The 23,945-nt window shown below is 48.3% G+C and overlaps 1 protein-coding gene across 3 annotated transcripts in view; it reads right to left on the reverse strand.

The window, feature by feature from the left end:
• itga11a (integrin, alpha 11a) overlaps positions 1 to 23,945 on the reverse strand; it is a 183,806-nt gene that overhangs the window by 43,511 nt on the left and 116,350 nt on the right. For all 3 annotated transcript variants that reach the window (XM_060853256.1, XM_060853255.1, XM_060853257.1), the window contains 2 exons: positions 18,765 to 18,854; positions 16,626 to 16,716 (listed from right to left, as the gene is read on the reverse strand). In XM_060853256.1, coding sequence (XP_060709239.1) covers positions 16,626 to 16,716; positions 18,765 to 18,854 — 181 coding nt within the window. The remainder of the gene's footprint in view (positions 1 to 16,625; positions 16,717 to 18,764; positions 18,855 to 23,945) is intronic.

A 23,945-nucleotide genomic window follows, 5' to 3' on the forward strand; every position in this document is an offset into this window, starting at 1 on the left:
ATCCAGCACATTCCAACTGCACCAGCATCCAACAAATTTCAACTGCACCCGCATTCAACACGTTCCACCTGCACCGTCATTCAGCACATTCCACCTGCTCACGCATCCTGCACATTTCACCTGTACCTACATCCAACACATTCCACCTGCACCCACATCAAACACATTCCACCTGCACCTTCATCCAAAACATTCCACCTGCATCTACATCCAACACATTCCACCTGCACCCACATCAAACACATTCCACCTGCACCTTCATCCAAAACATTCCACCTGCATCTTCATCCAACACATTCAACGTGCACCCGCATCCAACACATTCCACCTGTACCTGCACCAGCACATTCCACCAGCACCCACATCCAATACATTCCACCTGCATCCACATCCAGCAGATTCCACCTGCGTCTGCATCCAACACATTTCCCCTGCGCCTTCATCCAACACATTCCACCTGCACCGTCATCCATCACATTCCACCTGCACCCACATCCAACATATTCCACGTGCATCTTCATCCAACACATTCAATGTACACCCGCATCCAACACATTCCACCTGTACCTGCACCAGCACATTCCACCAGCACACACATCCAATACATTCTACCTGCATCCACATCCAGCAGATTCCACCTGCGTCTGCATCCAACACATTTCCCCTGCGCCTTCATCCAACACAGTCCACCTGCACCGTCATCCAAAACATTCGACCTGCACCCGCATTCAACACATTCCACCTGCACACCCATCCAACAAATTCCACCTACACCCGCATTCAACACATATCACCTGCACCCACATCCAACACATTCCACCAGCACCCACATCCAACACATTTCATCAGCACCCGCATCCAAAACATTCCAACTGCACCCACATCCAGCACATTCCACCTACGCCCGCATTCAACACATTCCACCTGCACCAGCATCCAACACATTCCACCTGCACCAGCATCCAACACATTCCACTTGCACCCACATCCAACACATTTCATCAGCACCCACATCCAGCACATTCCAACTGCACCAGCATCCAACAAATTCCAACTGCACCCGCATTCAACACGTTCCACCTGCACCGTCATTCAGCACATTCCACCTGCACCTTCAGACAACACATTCCAACTGCACCCCCATCCAGCACATTCCACCTGCACCTGGATCCAACACATTCCACGTGCACCCACATCCAACAGATTCCACCTGCACCTGCACCCTACACGTTCCAACTTTACCCGCTCCTGCACATTCCACCTGCATCCGTTCCAGCACATTCCAACTGCACCCCCATCCAGCACATTCCATCTGCACCTTCGTCCAGCACATTCCACCTGCACCTGCATCCAACACATTCCACCTGCACCCAATCAAACACATTCCAAGTGCACCTTCTTCCAATACATTCTGCCTGCACCCGCCTCAATCACATTCCACCTGTACCTTCATCCAACAATTCCACATGCACCTGCAAACAACACATGCCAGCTGCACCATCATCCAGCACATCCCTCTGCACCTTCATCCAACACATTCCACCTACACCCACATCCGACGAATTCTACCAGCACCCGCTTCCATCACGTTCCACCTGTAACTTCATCCAACACATTCCCCCTGCACCCCCATTCAACAATTCCACCTGCACCCGCATCCAACACATTCCCCCTGCACCCCCATCCAACAATTCCACCTGCACCCGCATCCAACACATTCCACCTGAACCCGCATCCAACACATTCCATCTGCACCTGCATTCAGCACATTCCACCTGCACCCGTATTCAGCACATTCCACCTGCACCCGCATTCAACATGTTCCACCTGCACCGTCATCCATCACATTCCACCTGCACTCACTTCCAACACATTTCACCTGCACCCACATCCAACACATTCCACCTGCACCCACATCCGGCACATTCCACCTGCATCTTCATCCAACACATTCCACTTGCACCAGCATCCAACAAATTCCAACTGCACCCGCATTCAACACATTCCACCTGCACCGTCATTCAACACATTCCACCTGCACCGTCATTCAGCACATTCCACCTGCACCTTCAGACAACACATTCCAACTGCACCCCCATCCAGCACATTCCACCTGCACCTGGATCCAACACTTCCACCTGCACCCGCATCCAACATATTCCACGTGCATCTTCATCCAACACATTCAACGTACACCCGCATCCAACACATTCCACGTGTACCTGCACCAGCACATTCCACCAGCACCCACATCCAATACATTCCACCTGCATCCACATCCAGCAGATTCCACCTGCGTCTGCATCCAACACATTTCCCCTGCGCCTTCATCCAACACATTCCACCTGCACCGTCATCCAACAAATTCCACCTACACCCGCATTCAACACATTCCACCAGCACCCACATCCAACACATTCCACTTGCACCCGCATCCAACACATTCCACCAGCACCCGCCTCCATCACATTCCCCCTGCACCCCCATCCAACAATTCCACCTGCACCTGCAAACAACACATCCCTCTGCACCTTCATCCAACACATTCCACCTACACCCACATCCGACACATTCCACCTGCACCCGCATCCAACAAATTCTACCTGCACCCGCTTCCATCACATTCCACCTGTACCTTCATCCAACACATTCCGCCTGCACCCCCATTCAACAATTCCACCTGCACCCGCATCCAACACATTCCCCATGCACCCCCATCCAACAATTCCACCTGCACCTGCATCCAACACATTCCACCTGAACCCACATCCAACACATTCCATCTGCACCTGCATTCAGTACATTCCACCTGCACCCGCATTCAACACGTTCCACCTGCACCGTCATCCATCACATTCCACCTGCACCCCCTTCCAACACATTCCACCTGCACCCGCATCCAACACATTCCACCTGAACCTGCAACCAACACATTCCACCTGCACACACATCCAACACATTCCACCTGCACCCACATCCGGCACATTCCGCCTGCACTCACATCCACCACATTCCACCTGCACCAGCATCCTACACATTCCACCTGCAGCAGCATACAACAAATTCCAACTGCACCCGCATTCAACACATTCCACCTGCACCCCCATCCAGCACATTCCACCTGCACCTGGATCCAACACTTCCACCTGCACCCGCATCCAACATATTCCACCTGAACCCACATCCAACACATTCCATCTGCACCTGCATTCAGTACATTCCACCTGCACCCGCATTCAACACGTTCCACCTGCACCGTCATCCATCACATTCCACCTGCACCCCCTTCCTACACATTCCACCTGCACCCGCATCCAACACATTCCACCTGAACCTGCAACCAACACATTCCACCTGCACACACATCCAACACATTCCACCTGCACCCACATCCAACATATTCCACGTGCATCTTCATCCAACACATTCAACGTACACCCGCATCCAACACATTCCACCTGTACCTGCACCAGCACATTCCACCAGCACCCACATCCACCGCATTCCACCTGCACCAGCATCCTACACATTCCACCTGCATCTTCATCCAGCACATTCCACCAGCACCAACATCCGATACATTCCACCTGCATCCACATCCAGCAGATTCCACCTGCGTCTGCATCCAACACATTTCCCCTGCGCCTTCATCCAACACAGTCCACCTGCACTGTCATCCAATACATTCCACCTGCACACCCATCCAACAAATTCCACCTACACCCGCATTCAACACATTCCACCTGCACCGCCATCCAACACATTCCACTTGCACCCACATCCAACACATTTCATCAGCACCCGCATCCAACACATTTCATCAGCACCCGCATCCAACAAATTCCAACTGCACCTGCATTCAACACATTCCACCGGCACCCCCATCCAACACATTCCACCAGCACCCCCATCCAACACATTCCACCTGCACCAGCATCCAACAAATTCCAACTGCACCCACATTCAACACATTCCACCTGCACCTTCAGACAGCACATTTCAACTGCACCCCCATCCAGCACATTCCACCTGCACCTGGATCCAACACTTTCCACGTGCACCCACATCCAACAGATTCCACCTGCACCTGCATCCTACACGTCCCAACTTTACCCGCTCCTGCACATTCCACCTGCATCCGTTCCAGCACATTCCAACTGCACCCCCATCCAGCACATTCCATCTGCACCTTCTTCCAGCACATTCCACCTGGATCCCCATCCAACACATTCCACCTGCACCCAATCAAACACATTCCATCTGCACCTTCTTCCAACACATTCCACCTGCACCCCCATCCAACACATTCCACCTGCATCTGAATCCGCCCCATTCCTCCTGCACCCCCATCCAACACAATCCACCTGCACACGCATCCAGCACATTCAACCAGCACCCACATCCAACACATTCCACCTTCATCCGCATTCAACAACTTCCACCTGCACCTTCATCCAACACATTCCACCTGCACCCACACCCAACACATTCCACATGTACCCGCATTCAGCACCTTCCACCTGCACCCGCATCCAACATATTCCACCTGCTCATGCATCCTGCACATTTCACCTGCACCCACATCAAACACATTCCACCTTCACCCACATCAAACACATTCCACCTGCACCTTCATCCAACACATTCCACCTGCATCTACATCCAACACATCCACCTGCACCTGCATCCAACACATTCCACCCGCATCTACATCCAACACATTCCACATGCAACCACATCCAGCACATTGCACCTGCATCTGCATCTAACACATTCCACCTGTACCCGCATCCAACACATTCCACTTGCACCCGCATCCAATACATTCCACCTGCACCCCCATCCAACACATTCCACCTGCACCCCCATCCAACACATTCCACCTGCACCCGCATCCTGCACATTCCACCTGTACCCGCATCCAACACATTCCACTTGCACCCGCATCCAATACATTCCACCTGCACCCCCATCCAACACATTCCACCTGCACCCCCATCCAACACATTCCACCTGCACCCGCATCCTGCACATTCCACCTGCACCTGCATCCAACACATTCCACCTGCACACGCATCCAACACATTCCACCTGCACACGCATTCAGCACATTGTACCTGATCCCGCATCCAATACATTCCACCTTCATCTTCATCCAACACATTCAACGTGCACCCTCATCCAATACATTCCACCTGCACCCACCTCCAAAACATTCCACCTGCACACCCATCCAACAAATTCCACCTACACCCGCATTCAACACGTTCCATCTGCACTCACCTCCAACACATTTCACCAGCACCCGCATCCAACACATTCCAACTGCACTAGCATCCACCAAATTACACCTGCACCACCATCCAACATAATCCACCTGCCCCAGCATCCAACACATTCCACTTGCACCCACATCCAACACATTTCATCAGCACCGCATCCAACACATTCCAACTGCACTCACATCCGGCACATTCCACCTGCACTCACATCCAACACATTCCACCTGCACCTGCATCCAACCCATTCCACCTGCACGCACATCCAACACATTCCACGTACACATGCATCAAACACATTCCACCTGCACCAACATCCAACACATACAACGTACACCCGCATCCAACACATTCCACCTGCACCCACATCCGGCACATTCCACCTGCACCCGCATCCAACCCATTCCACCTGAACCAACATCCAACACATTCAACGTACACATGCATCCAACACATTCCACCTGCACCTTCATCCAATACATTCCACCTGCATTTGCATCCAACACATTCCACCTGCACCTTCATCCAATACATTCCACCTGTATCTTCATCCAACACATTCAATGTGCACCCGCATCCAACACATTCCATCTGCCACTGCATCCAACACATTCTACCTGCATCTGCTTCCAACACATTCCACCTGCACTGTTATCCATCACATTCCACCTGTAGCCACATCCAAAACTTTCCACCTGCACCCGCATTCAGCACAGTCCACCTGCACCCGCATCCAACACATTCCACCTCCACCGTCATCCATCACAGTCCACATGCGCAAGCACCCAACACATTCCACCTGCACCCTCATCCAACACATTCCACGTGCACACGCATCCAGCAAATTCCACCTGCACCTACATCCAACACATTCCACCTCCATCTGCATCCACCACATACCACCTGCACCCACATCCACCACATACAACCTGCACCCACATCCACCACATTCCACCTGCACCCACATCCACCACATTCCACCTGCACCAGCATCCTACACATTCCACCTGCATCTTCATCCAACACATTCCAACTGCACCTGCATCCAACACAGTCCACGCGCAACCCCATTCAACACATTCCAACTGCACCCCCATCCAGCACATTCCACCTGCACCTGGATCCAACACATTCCACCTGCAGCTGCAACCAAGCACATTCCACCTGCACCTGCATCCAACACGTTCCAACTTCACCCGCTCCTGCACATTCCACCTGCATCCGCTCCAGCACATTCCACCTGCACCCGCATTCAGCACATTTCAACGGCACCCCCATCCAGCACATTCCATCTGCACCTTCTTCCAACACATTCCCCCTGCACCCACACCCAACACATTCCACCTGCACACACATCCAACACATTCCACCTGTACCCGCATTCAGCACATTCCACCTGCACCTGCATCCAATACATTACACCTGCACCTCCATCCAACACGTTCCAACTTCACTCGCTCCTGCACATTCCACCTGCATCCGCTCCATCACATTCCAGCTGCACCCAGATCCAGCACATTCCACCTGCACCCGCATCCAACACATTCCACCTGGACCCCCATCCAACACATTCCACCTGCACCCGCATCCAACACATGCCACCTGAACCCAATCAAACACATTCCAAGTGCACCTTCTTCCAATACATTCCAGCTGCATCTGAATCCGCCCCATTCCTCTTGCACCCACATCCAACACATTCCACCTGCAACTTCTTCCAGCAATTTCCACCTGGACCCCCATCCAACACATTCCACCTGGATTCCCATCCAACACATTCCACCTGCATCTGAATCCGCCCCATTCCTCCTGCACCCACATCCAACACATTCCACCTGCAACTTCATCCATCACATTCCACCTGCACCCACATCCAACACATTCGACCTGTACACGCATCCAGCACATTCCACCAGCACCCACATCCAACACATTCTACCTTCATCCGCATTCAACACCTTCCACCTGTACCTTCTTCCAACACATTCCCCCTGCATTCACACCCAACACATTCCACCTGCACACACATCCAACACATTCCACCTGTACCCGCATTCAGCACATTCCACCTGCACCCACATCCAATACATTCCACCTGCACCTCCATCCAACACGTTCCAACTTCACTCGCTCCTGCACATTCCACCTGCATCCGCTCCAGCACATTCCAGCTGCACCCAGATCCAGCACATACCACCTGCACCAGCATTCAACACATTCCAACTGCACCTACATTCAACACATTCCAACTGCACCCCCATCCAGCACATTCCACCTGGACCCCCATCCAACACATTCCACCTTCATCCGCATTCAACAACTTCCACCTGCACCTTCATCCAACACATTCCACCTGCACCGTCATTCAGCACATTCCACCTGCACCTTCAGACAACACATTCCACCAGCACCCCCATCCAACACATTCCACCTGCACCTTCATCCAGCACATTCCACCTGCACCTGGATCCAACACATTCCACCTGCACCCACATCCAGCACATTCCACCTGCACCCACATCCAGCACATTCCACCTGCACCGTCATCCATCACATTCCACCTGCACCCACATCCAACACATTCCACCTGCTAACGCATCCAGCACATTCCACCTGCACCGTCATCCATCACATTCCACCCTGCACCACATCCAACATATTCCACCTGCACCCGCCTCCAACAAATTCCACCTGCACCTGCATCCAAGACATTCCACATGCACCTTCACCCAGCACATTCCATCTGCACCCACATCCAACAAATTCCACCTGCACCCACATGCAACACATTGAACCTGCACCCGCATCCAGCACATTCCACCCGGACCCGCATGCAGCACTTTCCACCTGCACCCACATCCAGCAAATTCCACCTGCACCCACATCAAACACATTCCACCTTCACCTGCATCCAACACATTCCACCTGTACATACATCCAACACATTCAACGTACACCCGCATCCAACACATTCCATCTGCACCTTCATCCAACATATTCCACCTGCATCTACATTCAACACACCCACCTGCATCTGCATCTAATACATTCCACCTGCCCCCCATCCAACACATTCCACCTGCACCCCCATCCAACACATTTCATCTGCACCCACATCCAACACATTCCACCTGTACCCGCATCCAACACATTGCACCTGCACCCGCATCCAACACATTCCAGCTGCACCTACATGCAGCACATTCCACCTGCCCCCCATCCAACACATTCCAACAGAACCTTCATCCAACACATTCCACCCTCACTCACATCCAATACATTCCACAAGCACCTGCATCCAAGACATTCCACCTGCACCTTCACCCAGCACATTCTACCTGCACCCACATCCGGCACATTCCAACTGCACCTGCATCCAACACATACCACCTGCTCCTGCATCCAACACATTCCACCTGCAGCCGCATCCCACACATTCCATCTGCACCCGCATCCCACACATTCCACCTGCACCTGCATCCAACACATTCCACCTGCACATGCATCCAACACATTCCACCTGCACCTGCATCCAACACATTCCACTTGCACATGCATCCAACACATTCCACCTGCACCTACATCCAACACATTCCACCTGCACATGCATCCAACACATTCCACCTGCACATGCATCCAACACATTCCACCTGCACCTACATCCAACACATCCACCTGCACCTGCATCCAACACATTCCACCTGCACCCGCATCCAACTCATTCCACCTGCACCCACATCGGGCACATTCCACCTGCACCTGCACCATCACATTGCACCTGCACACGCCTCCATCACATTCCATCTGTACCTTCATCCAATACATTCCCCCTGCACCCCCATCCAACACATTCTACCTGCACCTGCAAACAACACATGCCAGCTGCACCTTCATCCAGCACATTCCCTCTGCACCTTCATCCGACACATTCCACCTGCACCTTCATCCGGCACATTCCACCTGCACCCGCATCCAACGAATTCCACCTGCACCCGCTTCCAACACATTCCACTTGCATCCGCATCCAACACATTCCACCTGCACGCACATCCAACACATTCAACATACACATGCATCCAACACATTCCACCTGCACCTTCATCTCACGCATTCCACCTGCACGCACATCCAACACATTCAATGTACACCCACATCCAACACATTCAATGTACACCCACATCCAACACATTCAATGTACACCCACATCCAACACATTCAACGTACACCCACATCCAACACATTCCACCGTCACCTTCATCCAATACATTCCACCTGCATCTGCTTCCAACACATTCCACCTGCACCATTATCCATTACATTCCACCTGTACCCACATCCAAACACATTCCACCTGCACACGCATCCAACACATTCCACGTGCACACGCATCCAGCAAATTCCAACTGTACCCACATCCAGCACATTCCACCCGCACCTGCATCCAACACATTCCACCTGCACCGTCATCCAACACATTCAACGTACACACGCATCCAACACATTCCACTTGCACCCACATCCAACACATTCCACCTGCACGCACATCCAACACATTCAACGTACACACGCATCCAACACATTCCACTTGCACCCACATCCAACAAATTCCACCTGCACCTGCATCCAAGACATTCCACATGCACCTTCACCCAGCACATTCCATCTGCACCCACATCCAACAAATTCCACCTGCACCCACATGCAACACATTGAACCTGCACCCGCATCCAGCACATTCCACCCGGACCCGCATGCAGCACTTTCCACCTGCACCCACATCCAGCAAATTCCACCTGCACCCACATCCAACACATTCCACCTTCACCTGCATCCAACACATTCCACCTGTACATACATCCAACACATTCAACGTACACCCGCATCCAACACATTCCATCTGCACCTTCATCCAACATATTCCACCTGCATCTACATTCAACACAACCACCTGCATCTGCATCTAATACATTCCACCTGCCCCCCATCCAACACATTCCACCTGCACCCCCATCCAACACATTCCACCTGCACCCGCATCCAACACATTCCACCTGCACCCGCATCCAACACATTCCATCTGCACCTTCATCCAACATATTCCAGCTGCATCTACATTCAACACACCCACCTGCATCTGCATCTAATACATTCCACCTGCCCCCCATCCAACACATTCCACCTGCACCCCCATCCAACACATTTCATCTGCACCCACATCCAACACATTCCACCTGTACCCGCATCCAACACATTGCACCTGCACCCGCATCCAACACATTCCAGCTGCACCTACATGCAGCACATTCCACCTGCCCCCCATCCAACACATTCCAACAGAACCTTCATCCAACACATTCCACCCTCACTCACATCCAATACATTCCACAAGCACCTGCATCCAAGACATTCCACCTGCACCTTCACCCAGCACTCTACCTGCACCCACATCCGGCACATTCCAACTGCACCCGCATCCAACACATACCACCTGCTCCTGCATCCAACACATTCCACCGCAGCCGCATCCCACACATTCCATCTGCACCTGCATCCAACACATTCCACCTGCACCTGCATCCAACACATTCCACCTGCATCCAACACATTCCACCTGCACCCGCATCCAACACATTCCACCTGCACCTGCATCCAAAACATTCCACCTGCACATGCATCCCACACATTCCACCTGCACATGCATCCAACACATTCCACCTGCACCTACATCCAACACATTCCACCTGCACATGCATCCAACACATTCCACCTGCACATGCATCCAACACATTCCACCTGCACCTACATCCAACACATCCACCTGCACCTGCATCCAACACATTCCACCTGCACCCGCATCCAACTCATTCCACCTGCACCCACATCGGGCACATTCCACCTGCACCTGCACCATCACATTGCACCTGCACACGCCTCCATCACATTCCATCTGTACCTTCATCCAATACATTCCCCCTGCACCCCCATCCAACACATTCTACCTGCACCTGCAAACAACACATGCCAGCTGCACCTTCATCCAGCACATTCCCTCTGCACCTTCATCCGACACATTCCACCTGCACCTTCATCCAATACATTCCACCTGCATCTGCTTCCAACACATTCCACCTGCACCATTATCCATTACATTCCACCTGTACCCACATCCAAACACATTCCACCTGCACACGCATCCAACACATTCCACGTGCACACGCATCCAGCAAATTCCACCTGCACCCACATCCAGCACATTCCACCCGCACCTGCATCCAACACATTCCACCTGCACCGTCATCCAACACATTCAACGTACACACGCATCCAACACATTCCACTTGCACCCACATCCAACACATTCCACCTGCACGCACATCCAACACATTCAACGTACACACGCATCCAACACATTCCACTTGCACCCACATCCAACACATTCCACCTGCACGCACATCCAATACATTCAACGTACACCCGCATCCAACACATTCCACGTGCACCTTCATCCAATACATTCCACCTGCACCTTCATCCAATACATTCCACCTGCACCCCCATCCAACACATTCCACCTGCACCAGCATTCAACACATTTCACCTGCACCTTCATCCAACACAGTCCACCCACACCCTCATCCAACACATTCCACCTGCACCAGCATCCAACAAATTCCAACTGCACCCGCATTCAACACATTCCACCTGCACCGTCATTCAGCACATTCCACCAGCACCCGCATCCCACACATTCCACCTGCTCCTGCATCCAACACATTCCACCTGCAGCCGCATCCCACACATTCCACCAGCACCCGCATCCCACACATTCCACCTGCTCCTGCATCCAACACATTCCACCTGCAGCCGCATCCCACACGTTCCACCTGCAGCCGCATCCCACACGTTCCACCTGCACCTGCATCCAACACATTCCACCTGCACCCGCATACAACACATTCCACCTGCACATGCATCCAACACATTCCACCTGCACCCTCATCCAACGCATTCCACCTGCACCCGCATCCAACACATTCCACCTGCACCTACATCCAACACATTCCACTTCCACCCGCATTCGACACAATTTACCTGCACTCGCATCCAACACATTCCCCCTGCACACACATCCAACACATTCCACCTTCATCCGCATCCCACACATTCCACCTGCACCCGCATCCAACTCGTTCCACTTGCATCCGCATCCAACATATTCCACCTGCACCCACTTCGTACACATTCCACCTGCACCAGCATTCAAAACATTCCACCAGCACTCACATCCAACACATTCCACCTGCACCAACATTCAGCACATTCCACCTGGACCAGCATCCAACACATTCCACCTGCACTCACATCCAACACATTCCACCTGCACATGCATCCAACAAATTCCACCTGCACCCGCATCCAAACTCATTCCACCTGCACCTGCATTCAAACCATTCCTCCTGCACCCGCATCCAACACATTCCACCTACACCAGCATCCAACACATTCCACCTGCACCCGCATCCAACAGATTACACCTGCACCTTCATCTAACACATTCCACTTGCACCAGCTTCCAACACATTCCACCTTCATCTGTTTCCGACATATTCCACCTGCACCCACATTCAAAACGTTCCACCTGCACCAACATCGCGCACATTCCACCTGCACCCGCATCCAACACATTCCACCAGGACCTTTATCCAGCACATTCTACCTGCACCTTCATTAAACACATTCCACCTGCACCCACATCCAACACATTCCACCCTCACCCGCATCCAACACATTCCAACTGCACCTTCATCCAACACATTCCACCAGTACCCACATCCAACACATTTCACCTGCACATGCATCCAACACATTCCCCCTGTACCCACATCCAACAGATTCCACCTGCACCTTCATCCAACACATTCCACCTTCATCTGCATCCAATACATTCCACCTGCACCTTATTCCAACACATTTCCCCTGCACCCACATCCAACAGTTTCCAACTGCACCTTCATCCAACACATTCCACCTGCACCCGCATCCAACACATTCCACCTGCTCAGCATTCAACACATTCCACCTGTACCCACATCCAACAGATTACACCTGCACCTTCATCCAACACATTCCACCTGCACCCATATCCAACACGTTCCACCTGCACCAGCATCTAACACATTCCACCTGCACACGCATCCAACCTACACCAGCATCCAACAGATTACACCTGCACTTTCATCTAACACTTGCACCAGCTTCCAACACATTCCACCTTCATCCACATCCGACATATTCCACCTGCACCCGCATCCAACACATTCCACCTGCACCCGCATCCAACACATTCCACCTGCACCTTCATCCAACACATTCCACCTGCACTTCATCCAACAAATTCCACCTGCACCTTCATCCAACACATTCCACCTTCATCTGCATCCAATACATTCCACCTGCACCTTATTCCAACACATTTCCCCTGCACCCACATCCAACAGTTTCCAACTGCACCTTCATCCAACACATTCCACCTGCACCTTCATCCAACACATTTCCCCTGCACCCACATCCAACACATTCCACCTGTTCCCGCTCCAGCACATTCTACCTGCACCTTCATTAAACACATTCCACCTGCACCCGCATTCAAAACATTCCACCTGCACTCACAGCCAACACATTCCACCTGCACCCCCATCCAACACATTCCACCTGCTCAGCATTCAACGCATTCCACCTGTACCCACATCCAACAGATTACACCTGCACCTTCATCTAACACATTCCACCTGCAACCGCATCCAACACATTCCACTTGCACCTGCATCCAATACATTCCACCTGCACACGCATCCAACCTACACCAGCATCCAACAGATTACACCTGCACTTTCATCTAACACATTCCACTTGCAACAGCTTCCAACACATTCCACCTTCATCCACATCCGGCATATTCCACCTGCACACGCATCCAACACATTCCACCTGTACCCACATCCAACAGATTACACCTGCACCTTCATCTAACACATTCCACCTGCACCTTAATTCAACACATTCCACCTACACCTGCATCTGACACATTCCACCTGCACCCGCATCCAACATGTTCCACCTGCACCCGCATCCAACATGTTCCACCTGCACACGCATCCAACATGTTCCACCTGCACCCACATACAACACATTCCACCTGCACCCGCATCCAGCACATTCCACCTGCACCCACATCCAACACATTCCACATTCATCCGCATTCAACACATTCCACCTGCACCCACATCCAACATATTGCACCTGCACTCGCATCCAACACAATTCACCTGCACCCGCTCCAGCACTTTCCACCTGCACCCGCATTCACCACATTCCACCTGCACCCACATCCAACACATTCCACTTGCACCCGCATCCAACATTTTGGAAAAATATTTTAGTGTTGCTTTGACTTTAAGGATGACACTCGCATATAATCAAATATTGCTAATTCTTTCTTTCTAATCTGCATATTAGTTAATCATAGAATCTCTCCAGTGTGGAAGCAGGCGTTTGGCCCCCCATTGAGTCCACACTGACCCTCCAAAGAGCATCCCACCCAGATACACCCCCCCTTTACCCACTATCCCATCCCTGTAACTCTGCATTTCCTGTGGCTCATACATCTCGGCTGCACGATTGTGGACTGTGAGTGAAAACCACAGCACTTGGAAGAAGCAGACACGAGTAGCATATGCAAACTCCACACAGATACTAGGGAAAGTATCCTGGTCTCCTTCAAAATAGCGTCATATCCAACTGAGCATATGAATGGAGCCTTGGTTTAACATACTGTGTGAAAGAATATCTACCCCATGGTACAGATCGTCTCTCTGTACTAACCTAGAGAGTCAGGGACCGCAGCTTTTTTCAATATATATTAATGATATAGAAGATGGTATTCGTAATAACATTAACAAATTTGCTGATGATACTAAGCTGGGTGGCAGGGTGAAATGTGAGAAGGATGTTAGGAGATTACAGGATGATCTGGACAGGTTAGGTGAGTGGTCAAATGCATGGCAGATGCACTTTAATGTGGATAAATGTATGGTTATCCACTTTGGTGGCAAGAACAGGAAGGCAGATTACTACCTAAATGGAATCAATTTAGGTAAAGGGGCAGTACAAAGAGATCTGGGTGTTCTTGTACACCAGTCAATGAAGGTAAGCATGCAGGTACAGCAAGTAGTGAAGAAGGCTAATAGCATGCTGGCCTTCATAACAAGAGGGATTGAGTATAGAAGCAAAGAGGTGCTTCTGCAGCTGTACAGGGCCATGGTGAGACCATACCTGGGATATTGTGTGCAGTTCTTGAGGAAAGACATTCTGGCTATTGAGGGAGTGCAGGTAGGTTTACGAGGTCAATTCCTGGAATGGCGGGACTACCTTACGCTGAAAGACTGGAGCGACTGGGCTTGTATACCCTTGAATTTAGAAGACTGAGAGGGGATCTGATTGAGACATATAAGATTATGTGTTGCTGGTTAAAGCACAGCAGGTTAGGCAGCATCCAAGGAATAGGAAATTCGACGTTTCGGGCATAAACCCTTCATCAGGAATTCCTGATGAAGGGCTTATGCCCGAAACATCGAATTTCCTATTCCTTGGATGCTGCCTAACCTGCTGTGCTTTAACCAGCAACACATTTTCAGCTGTGATCTCCAGTATCTGCAGACCTCATTTTTTAGCCACATATAAGATTATTAAAGGATTGGACACTCTGGAGGCAGAAAACATGTTTCCGCTGATGAGTGAGTGCCGAACCAGAGGACACAGCTTAAAAATATTGGGTAGACCATTTAGGACAGAGATGAGGAGAAACGTCCTCACCCAGAGAGTGGTGGTTGTGTGGAATGCTCTGACCCAGAGGGCAGTGGAGGCCCAGTCTCTGGATTCATTTAAGAAAAAGTTGGATAGACCTCTCAAGGATAGTGGAATCAAGGGTTATGGAGATAAGGCAGGAACAGGATACTGATTAAGGATGATCAGCCATGATCATATTGAATGGTGGTGCAGGCTTGAAGGGCAGAATGGCCTACTCCTGCACCTATTGTCTATTGTCTATTTTGTTTGATTGCTGCCCTCAAGCTCTGAAGTATATCTTGAACCCAGAACTTATAAATGCCTAGAGCGCTGAGTGTACGGCCATTTGTGTCTGGCTTGAACATGATGCTGTCTGTAGTTGAACAACCGGATGACTGTGGAATTTTTCTCTAGTAAGATTTCAAACCTCTCAGTGAGCATGGGAGACAAATGCAGAGCAAACTGAGCCATCAGAAAATGAGCAAACAGAAAGGATATTACCTTAAATGTGAAATTAAAGGGAGGATCAAACTCTCCATTTGACTCCAACTCTTCCATTGATTTCACATCGTAGCGTTCAGGACTGGAATCCCTGTCACAAGAAAGTCAAATCATTAATTGCTCCAACTGAAACTTCTGGAAATAGAGAGAAAATCACATACTGCGCGCAGTACACTGCGGGAGTCAAAAGACCGTATAATAATGTCAGTGACAGATTTGTAGGAGATTCCCTTTCAATCTCAATCCCAATTCTTCCCACCAATCAGAAACAGTACATTGAATTCAACCCTTCCACCAATCAGATCCACCCAACTGAATCCAGACCCTTCACCAATCAGATCCACCCCACTGAATCCAGGCCCTTCACCAATCAGATGCACCCCACTGAATCCAGGCCCTTCACCAATCAGATCAACCCTACTGAATCCAACCCTTCCACCAATCAGATCCACCCAACTGAATCCAGGCCCTCCACCAATCAGGTCCACCCCACTGAATCCAACCCTTCCACCAATCAGATCCACCCAACTGAATCCAGGCCCTCCACCAATCAGGTCCACCCCACTGAATCCAGACCCTTCACCAATCTGATTAACCCCACTGAATCCAACCTTTCCACCAATCAGATCCACCCAACTGAATTCAGGCCCTCCACCAATCAAGTCCACCCCACTGAATCCAACCCTTCCACCAATCAGAAACAGTGCACTGAATCCAGGCCCTCCACCAGTCAGATCTAGCTTTTGATCTAGCCTGTTTCTTTCAGGTTTATTTTAACATTTGGTTTTGTGGAATTTCCATTAAAATACAAAACTTAAATTGAACTGTGAACAGTCTAGAGTGGAAAACCACTAGATTAAAAGTTCTCTCACCACAAAATAATTTGCAGTCATTTGCTTCAAATTAATTTTGATGTAGCATCCAATAACAGAGCATATTGCAAGCAGAAGGCTCGAGGGTGAATGGCGGGTCAGAGTTTCTCTGCATGCACAGGCTGAATTGTTAGACACTTGCCTTCATTGGTCAGAACATTCAGTGTAGGAGTCAGGATGTCATGTTGCAACTATACACAGCATCGGTGAGGCCTGTTTTAGAATACTGCGTACAATTCTGGGGCCCTTTCTGTAGGAAGGATGTTGCTAAACCCCGAGAAGATGCAGAAAAGATTTACAAAGATGTTGCTGGGACTGAAAGGTTTGAGCTATAGTTAGAGGCTGAATAGACTGGGGCTTTTTTCCTTGGAGCACTGGACACTGAGGGGTGACCTTATAGAACTTTATAAAATCATGGGGGACATGGATAGGGTAAATAGACAAAGTCTATTTTTTCCAAACTGGCGGAGTCCAAAACTAAAGATTTTTGGCTTAAGGTGATAGGGGAAAGATTTAAAAAGTAACCTGAGGAACAACTTTTCACACAGAGGGTGGTATTTGTATGGAATGAGCTGCAGGAGGAAGTGGTGGAGGCTGGTACAATTACAGCATTTAAAAGGCATCTGGATGGGGACATGAATAGGAAGAGCTTAGAGGGATATGGTCCAAGTGCTGGCTAATGGCACCAGGTCAGATTGGGATATCTGGTCGGCATGGACACGTTGGACTGAAGGGTCTGTATCCATGCTGTACATCTCTGTGACTCTAAGTGTGATGCTGAGATATGACAGCAACACCACTGGCAGGAGGCCGTAATTACACTGTGACAAGTTTACATCAGCTGTTCCCATTAAACAATAAAAAGGGCATTGGGGATTTTCAATGGAAAAAAATCTGACAAAAATGTCACAGCGTGAAGTAATTTCTTTCTGACAAGTTGACTTGAATTTATTAAAGACTTTCCGAAGTTTAAGACAACAATCATTTGCATTCAATGTCGTGCCTTTAATGCAGAATGAAGCTCCAATCTGTGTCACAGAAACAAAAATGGGGCAAAAAAATAAACGTCGCTCCAAAGAAGGAGGTATTGAGCTGAGTGGTTAAAATGTCATTGCAAAGGAGGTGAGGAAGGGAAGGAATTCTGGAGCCTGGGTCCAAGGAGTCTGATTGAAGCTGAAACATCCTATTGAGGGGTTTGAAAGGTTGAGCTGTTTTATTGGAGTATTGAGGGTGAAGAGAGGAGTCTGTAATTGAGACCAACTTGTACCTTGTGAGGAGGATATCTGCTTCATATTGCACAGGAACATACAGCTGATAGGTGTTGTCAGAAAGCGTTTCTTCTGCTTCCTCACTGTCACTGTAGGAAGTTGATCAGTAGACATGAGCATTAGGTTAGTGTGGTAACTAAATCTACATAATTATTGTTACAGGAGAAACAAGTTCAAGGTACAATACCTGACCTATTGGACACTTTACATAGGATTGGATGAGATATGTTATATCAAACAGGTCATTTATCCCAACTAGACCACGCTAGTGTTTATGCTCCATTCAAGCCTCATTCCCTTTCTCCAGGTTTAGGATCATACGGTGCAGCCATTTTGGCGTGAGCGATCTGGCACAGACCATTTTGCCGCAGACCCATTTAGGCGCAGAACTATTTCGGCGCAGCTTACATTATTCCTTTTCAGACTTAGTTAAAGTTCATGAAAGCAATAAAATAAAAATAATGTTTATTCTCTTCAGTAAAAATGTTAAAAAAATAAAAGAAATAAGTTAATTATGAAAAATCTAAAATATGACGTTTATTCAAAATTATGGGCAATCCATTGTAAATACTCAACATCATTTCTCTCACTAAATCTTCTTACGAGTGTTTATATTCTAGCGTCTACTTCCCCGAATTTCTTTAATTTCAACAGAATATCGTGCCATCCAGATAGCTTTAAAACATATTCTGTTAATGAATATAATGATGAAGAATGTTTACCAGCTGACAGTGGTAGCACCACCTGCAGAATTCTTATAGTTGGAAATACATAAAGGTGTGTTCCCACTGTTGTATGCTTTACTCCTAAATAAGTTACGAACAACATATGATAAATTATTTGAAATGGTTCTGGAAATACTGCCTGAATGCTGCCCTGATATTATCAACTGTGACTTTGAACTTGCAAATTTCAAAAGTTTACAGCAGCATTTTCCTTCTGCAGAAACCCTGGGATGTTTTTTTCACCTAGCTCAAAGTGTGAGAAAACATCTTGCCAGTTTGGGACACTTGAGTAAGTATAACATTGACTCGGAGTTTTCTTTGAGAGCAAAAATGATAATTGATCTTGCATTTATTCAGATTGAAAACATTGATGAAGCTATTGAACATTTGACTGATGTGCTTCCAGCTGAACTGCAACTGCTGCTGGAATGGTTCGAGGATAACTATGTAGGTAGAAGATTACGCAGAGGAAATGGTAGGCTATTTCCAGTTGGAATGTGGAATTTATATGAAAGAACTTTAAACAATTAGGACAGGAAAAACAATCATGCAGAAGCTGCCCACAGGAGATGGCAATGCGAACTTGGAGTGGAACATTCAGTTATTTGGAAATTTATTGACAGTTTACGAAAAGTTCAGAGGAAGGGACATTTACTATGAGCATCTCGTAGCAGGGCATGATATTCTGTTGAAATTAAAGAAATTCTGGGAAGTAGACGCTAGAATACAAATATTTATAAGAAGATTTAGTGAGAGAAATGATATTGAGTATTTACAAGGGATTGCCCATAATTTTGAATAAACGTCATGTTTTAGATTTTTCATAATTAACTTATTTCTTTTTTTTCTTTTTAACATTTTAACTGAAGAGAATAAACATTATTTTTATTTTTATTGCTTTCATTAATGCTTTTAACTAAGCCTGAAAAGGAATAAATATGAGCTGCGCCGAAATAGTTCTGCGCCTAAATGGGTCTGTGGAAAAATGGGCTGTGCTAAACAAGCCGTGCCAAATCTCTCACTCCAAAATAGGCTCTGCCAAACATGCCGTGCCAAATCTGTCACTCCAAAATAGGCTCCGCCAAACAGACTGCGCCAAATCGTTCACACCAAAATGTCTGCGCCGAATGATCCCACTCCGCCTTTCTCCTTAATTAAATTAATCATTGAACCTTTGATTTCTTATTCTATCAAATATTTGTCTAACCTCTACATAAATGTTCCCTCCAGTCATTCCTTCAGCAGCTCTCTGGTATTAACCTTGATTTTAACAAATTTAACAACCTCAAAGTTCCGAGGAAGGGTCACCAGACTCGAAACGTTAACTCTGATTTCACTCCACGGATGCTGCCAGACCTGTTGAGCTTTTTACAGCAATTTCTGTTTTGGATTCTGATTTACAGCATCTGCAGTTCTTTCATTTTTTTATTTTCTCAACCTTAGCTGTCATTTTCTGCTTTGGCAGGATGTGGAATGGAGCATTTTTGTAAATGAGGTAAAGGAATGAGTTGTTGGTTTTTAGAGTATGAGGGTTCCCTTCAGAACGCCATGCTGGCTTACTCTCCCGACTTTTGGTATTGTGCTGCCTTCTCCGCCACCCAGGCTCCTGTTACCACAGCCTTATTCCAACTGGTGTCCTGCTCCAGAGTCTCTGTCTTAACAATACAGCACAACATTGTGTCTATTCTCTGGATAATGGTTTCAGCTCACACCAAGGCAGTGTCACTGCATCAATTTGAAACCTGGCTCTTGTTCAAGCTGGAATCTCTGAATGCCATTCTTTGCTTTTCATAACGGAAGATGTTGGAGTCTTTTTCAAACTATCCCTCATGATGTGGATGATGCTGGCTGGTCTAGTATTTATCGTCCATCTATAGCTGCCCCTGAGAGGTGGTGGTGAGCTGCCTTCTTCATTCTCTACAGGTAATGTGCTGTTGGTAGATCCACAACACTGTTAGGCAAGAAATTCCAGGATTTTGACCCAGCAACAATGAAGGAATGGCGATATAGCTGCGATGGTAAGAGGCTTGGAGGGGAACTTGCACGGGGTGCTGTTCCCATGTATCTGCTGCCCCTTGTCCTTCTAGATGGAAGTGGTCGTGAGTTTGGAAGATGCTGCCTAAGGATCTTTGGTGAATTTCTGTAGTGCATCTCATAGATAGTACACACTGCTGCTGCTGAGCGTCAGAGATAGAGGGAGTGGGTGTTTGTGGATGTGGTGCCAATCAAGCGTGTTGCTTTGTCCTGGATGGTGTCAAGTTTCTTGAGTGTTGTTGGAGCTGCACCCATCCAGGCAAGTGGGAACATTCCAACGAACTTGTTTTTTTTTTCATTTTCATGGGATGATAGTGTCGCTGGCTGGTCAAGCATTTATTACCCATCCTAGAGGGCAGTTAAGGGTCAACCACACCACTATGGGTTGGAGTCACATGTAATCCAAACCAAGTGAGGATGGCAGTTTTCTTCCCTAAAGGACATTAGTGAACCGGATGCATTTTTTGGACAGCCAACAAAGGTTTCATGGTCATCATTAGACTCTTAATTCCAGATTTTTAAAAATTATTCAAATTCCACAATCTATCATGGCAGGACTCAAACCCAAGTCCCCAGAACATTACTTGGGCCTCTGGATTAATAATCCAGTGATAATACCACTATTTCTTTGCCTCCACATGACTTGTGCTTTGTAGATGGTGGACAGTCTCTGGGGAGTTCAGGAAGTGAGATACTTGCTGCAGTGTTCCTCGCCTGCTCCTGTAGCCATTGTGTTTATATGGGTCACCACCACCTTCTCAAGGGGCAAATAAAGATGGGCAATGAACTCTGGCCCACCCAATGATGCTGACAACCTGTGAAATAATTTTAAAAATCACAAAAGTAGATTATCTCGTCATTATCACAATGATAATGGAATTTTCTGTCTGCAAATTGGTTGCTGCATTTCCTAAAATGGTTAGACTTTCCAGTAATTCATTGTCCTGTCAGGAGTTTGAGATGACCCAAGGTTTTCATCAGCAAGTGAGGAAGCCCGGTATACTGAGAACTTCAATAGGTACAGAGATTGGTCTTGGATGGTGTCAAGCTTGTTGAGTGTTGTTGGAGCTGCACCCATCCAGGGCAAGGGGGGAGTATTCCATCACACTCTTGATCTGTGCCTTGTTGATACTGGACGGGCTCGAGGGAGTCAGACGTGAGTTACTTGTTGCAGGATTCCTAATCTTTGGCCTGCTGCCATATAGCTGGGCCACTTCAGTTTCTGGTTAATGATAACCCCCAGGATGTTGATAGTGGGGGAAATTCAGTGATGCCACTGAATGTCAAAGGGTGGTAGTTGGATTCTCTCCTGCTGGAGATGGTTGTTGCCAGGCATTTCTGTGGCATGAATATTGGAATGATTTTGTCATTGGATTAATCATTCAGAACCCCCAGCTAGTGTTCTAGGGACACGACATCCAGCCATAGCAGATGGTGACGTTTTAATTAAATAAGAATCTGAGCTAAAACTTGTCTAATGGCAACTATTGTCAGCTCTCATTAATAAAAAAAAGGTTCGTTTGAGGGAAGAAATCTGCCTTCCTTACCTAGTCTGACCTATGTGTGACTCCAGGCCTCAAACAATGTGTTTGACTCTCAGCAGCCCTCTGGGTAATTGGCGATAATTGCTGAACTACCCAGCGATGTCCATATTCCATGAACAAATTAAAAGAAAGGTCCAGGTTTAGCCTCCTTTCACTTTTACAAATCTCCACAAATCCTATATGTTTGATCACATTTTCCCTAATATCTCTCTGATAGCGAGTAAGAGGTGGAAAAGATTTGATCTGCATTTGTAAGGAGGCTTTCCTGATCTAAAGATGCCCCAAAGCATTTGCAGCCAATGAGATACTTTTTGAGGTGTGGTCACCATTGTCGAGAATTACTGACCCCAATTTGTGCAAAACAAGTTCCCAGAAACAGCAATGTGATCAAATTTGATCTTCCGTTCATAATGGTTGAGAAACAAATATTGGATCAGACAACAAGCAGGATTCTCCTATCCAAAAGTGATGTGGGATATTTTACTAGCATTGGAGTGAGCAGATGGCGCCCAAGTTTAATGTCTCATCTGAAAGACAGCAGCTTCAACACTGCAGCACTTCCTCTGTGTTATTCTGGGAACGTCAGCCAGGAATAAGTGCTCTGAGTCTACCATCGGAGTTGAGTTCACAACTTTCTGACACTGAGAAAAGTCATCAGGAAGGTGATGGAACCCTCTTCGCTTGTCTGGATATGCGCAGCTCTGACAAAACTTCAGACACTTAACACCAACCAGCACAAAACAGGCCACTTTATAGACAGCCCATCCACCGATGTCAATACTCACACTGCCCTCAGTGCACGGTATCTGAACTGTCTACCATCTACAAGTTGCACTGTAGCAGAGACTCCATCTACAGCATCTCCCAAACCTCGGTC

Source organism: Hemiscyllium ocellatum, chromosome 39 (genome assembly GCF_020745735.1).
Source record: "Hemiscyllium ocellatum isolate sHemOce1 chromosome 39, sHemOce1.pat.X.cur, whole genome shotgun sequence".
NCBI lineage: Eukaryota > Metazoa > Chordata > Chondrichthyes > Orectolobiformes > Hemiscylliidae > Hemiscyllium > Hemiscyllium ocellatum.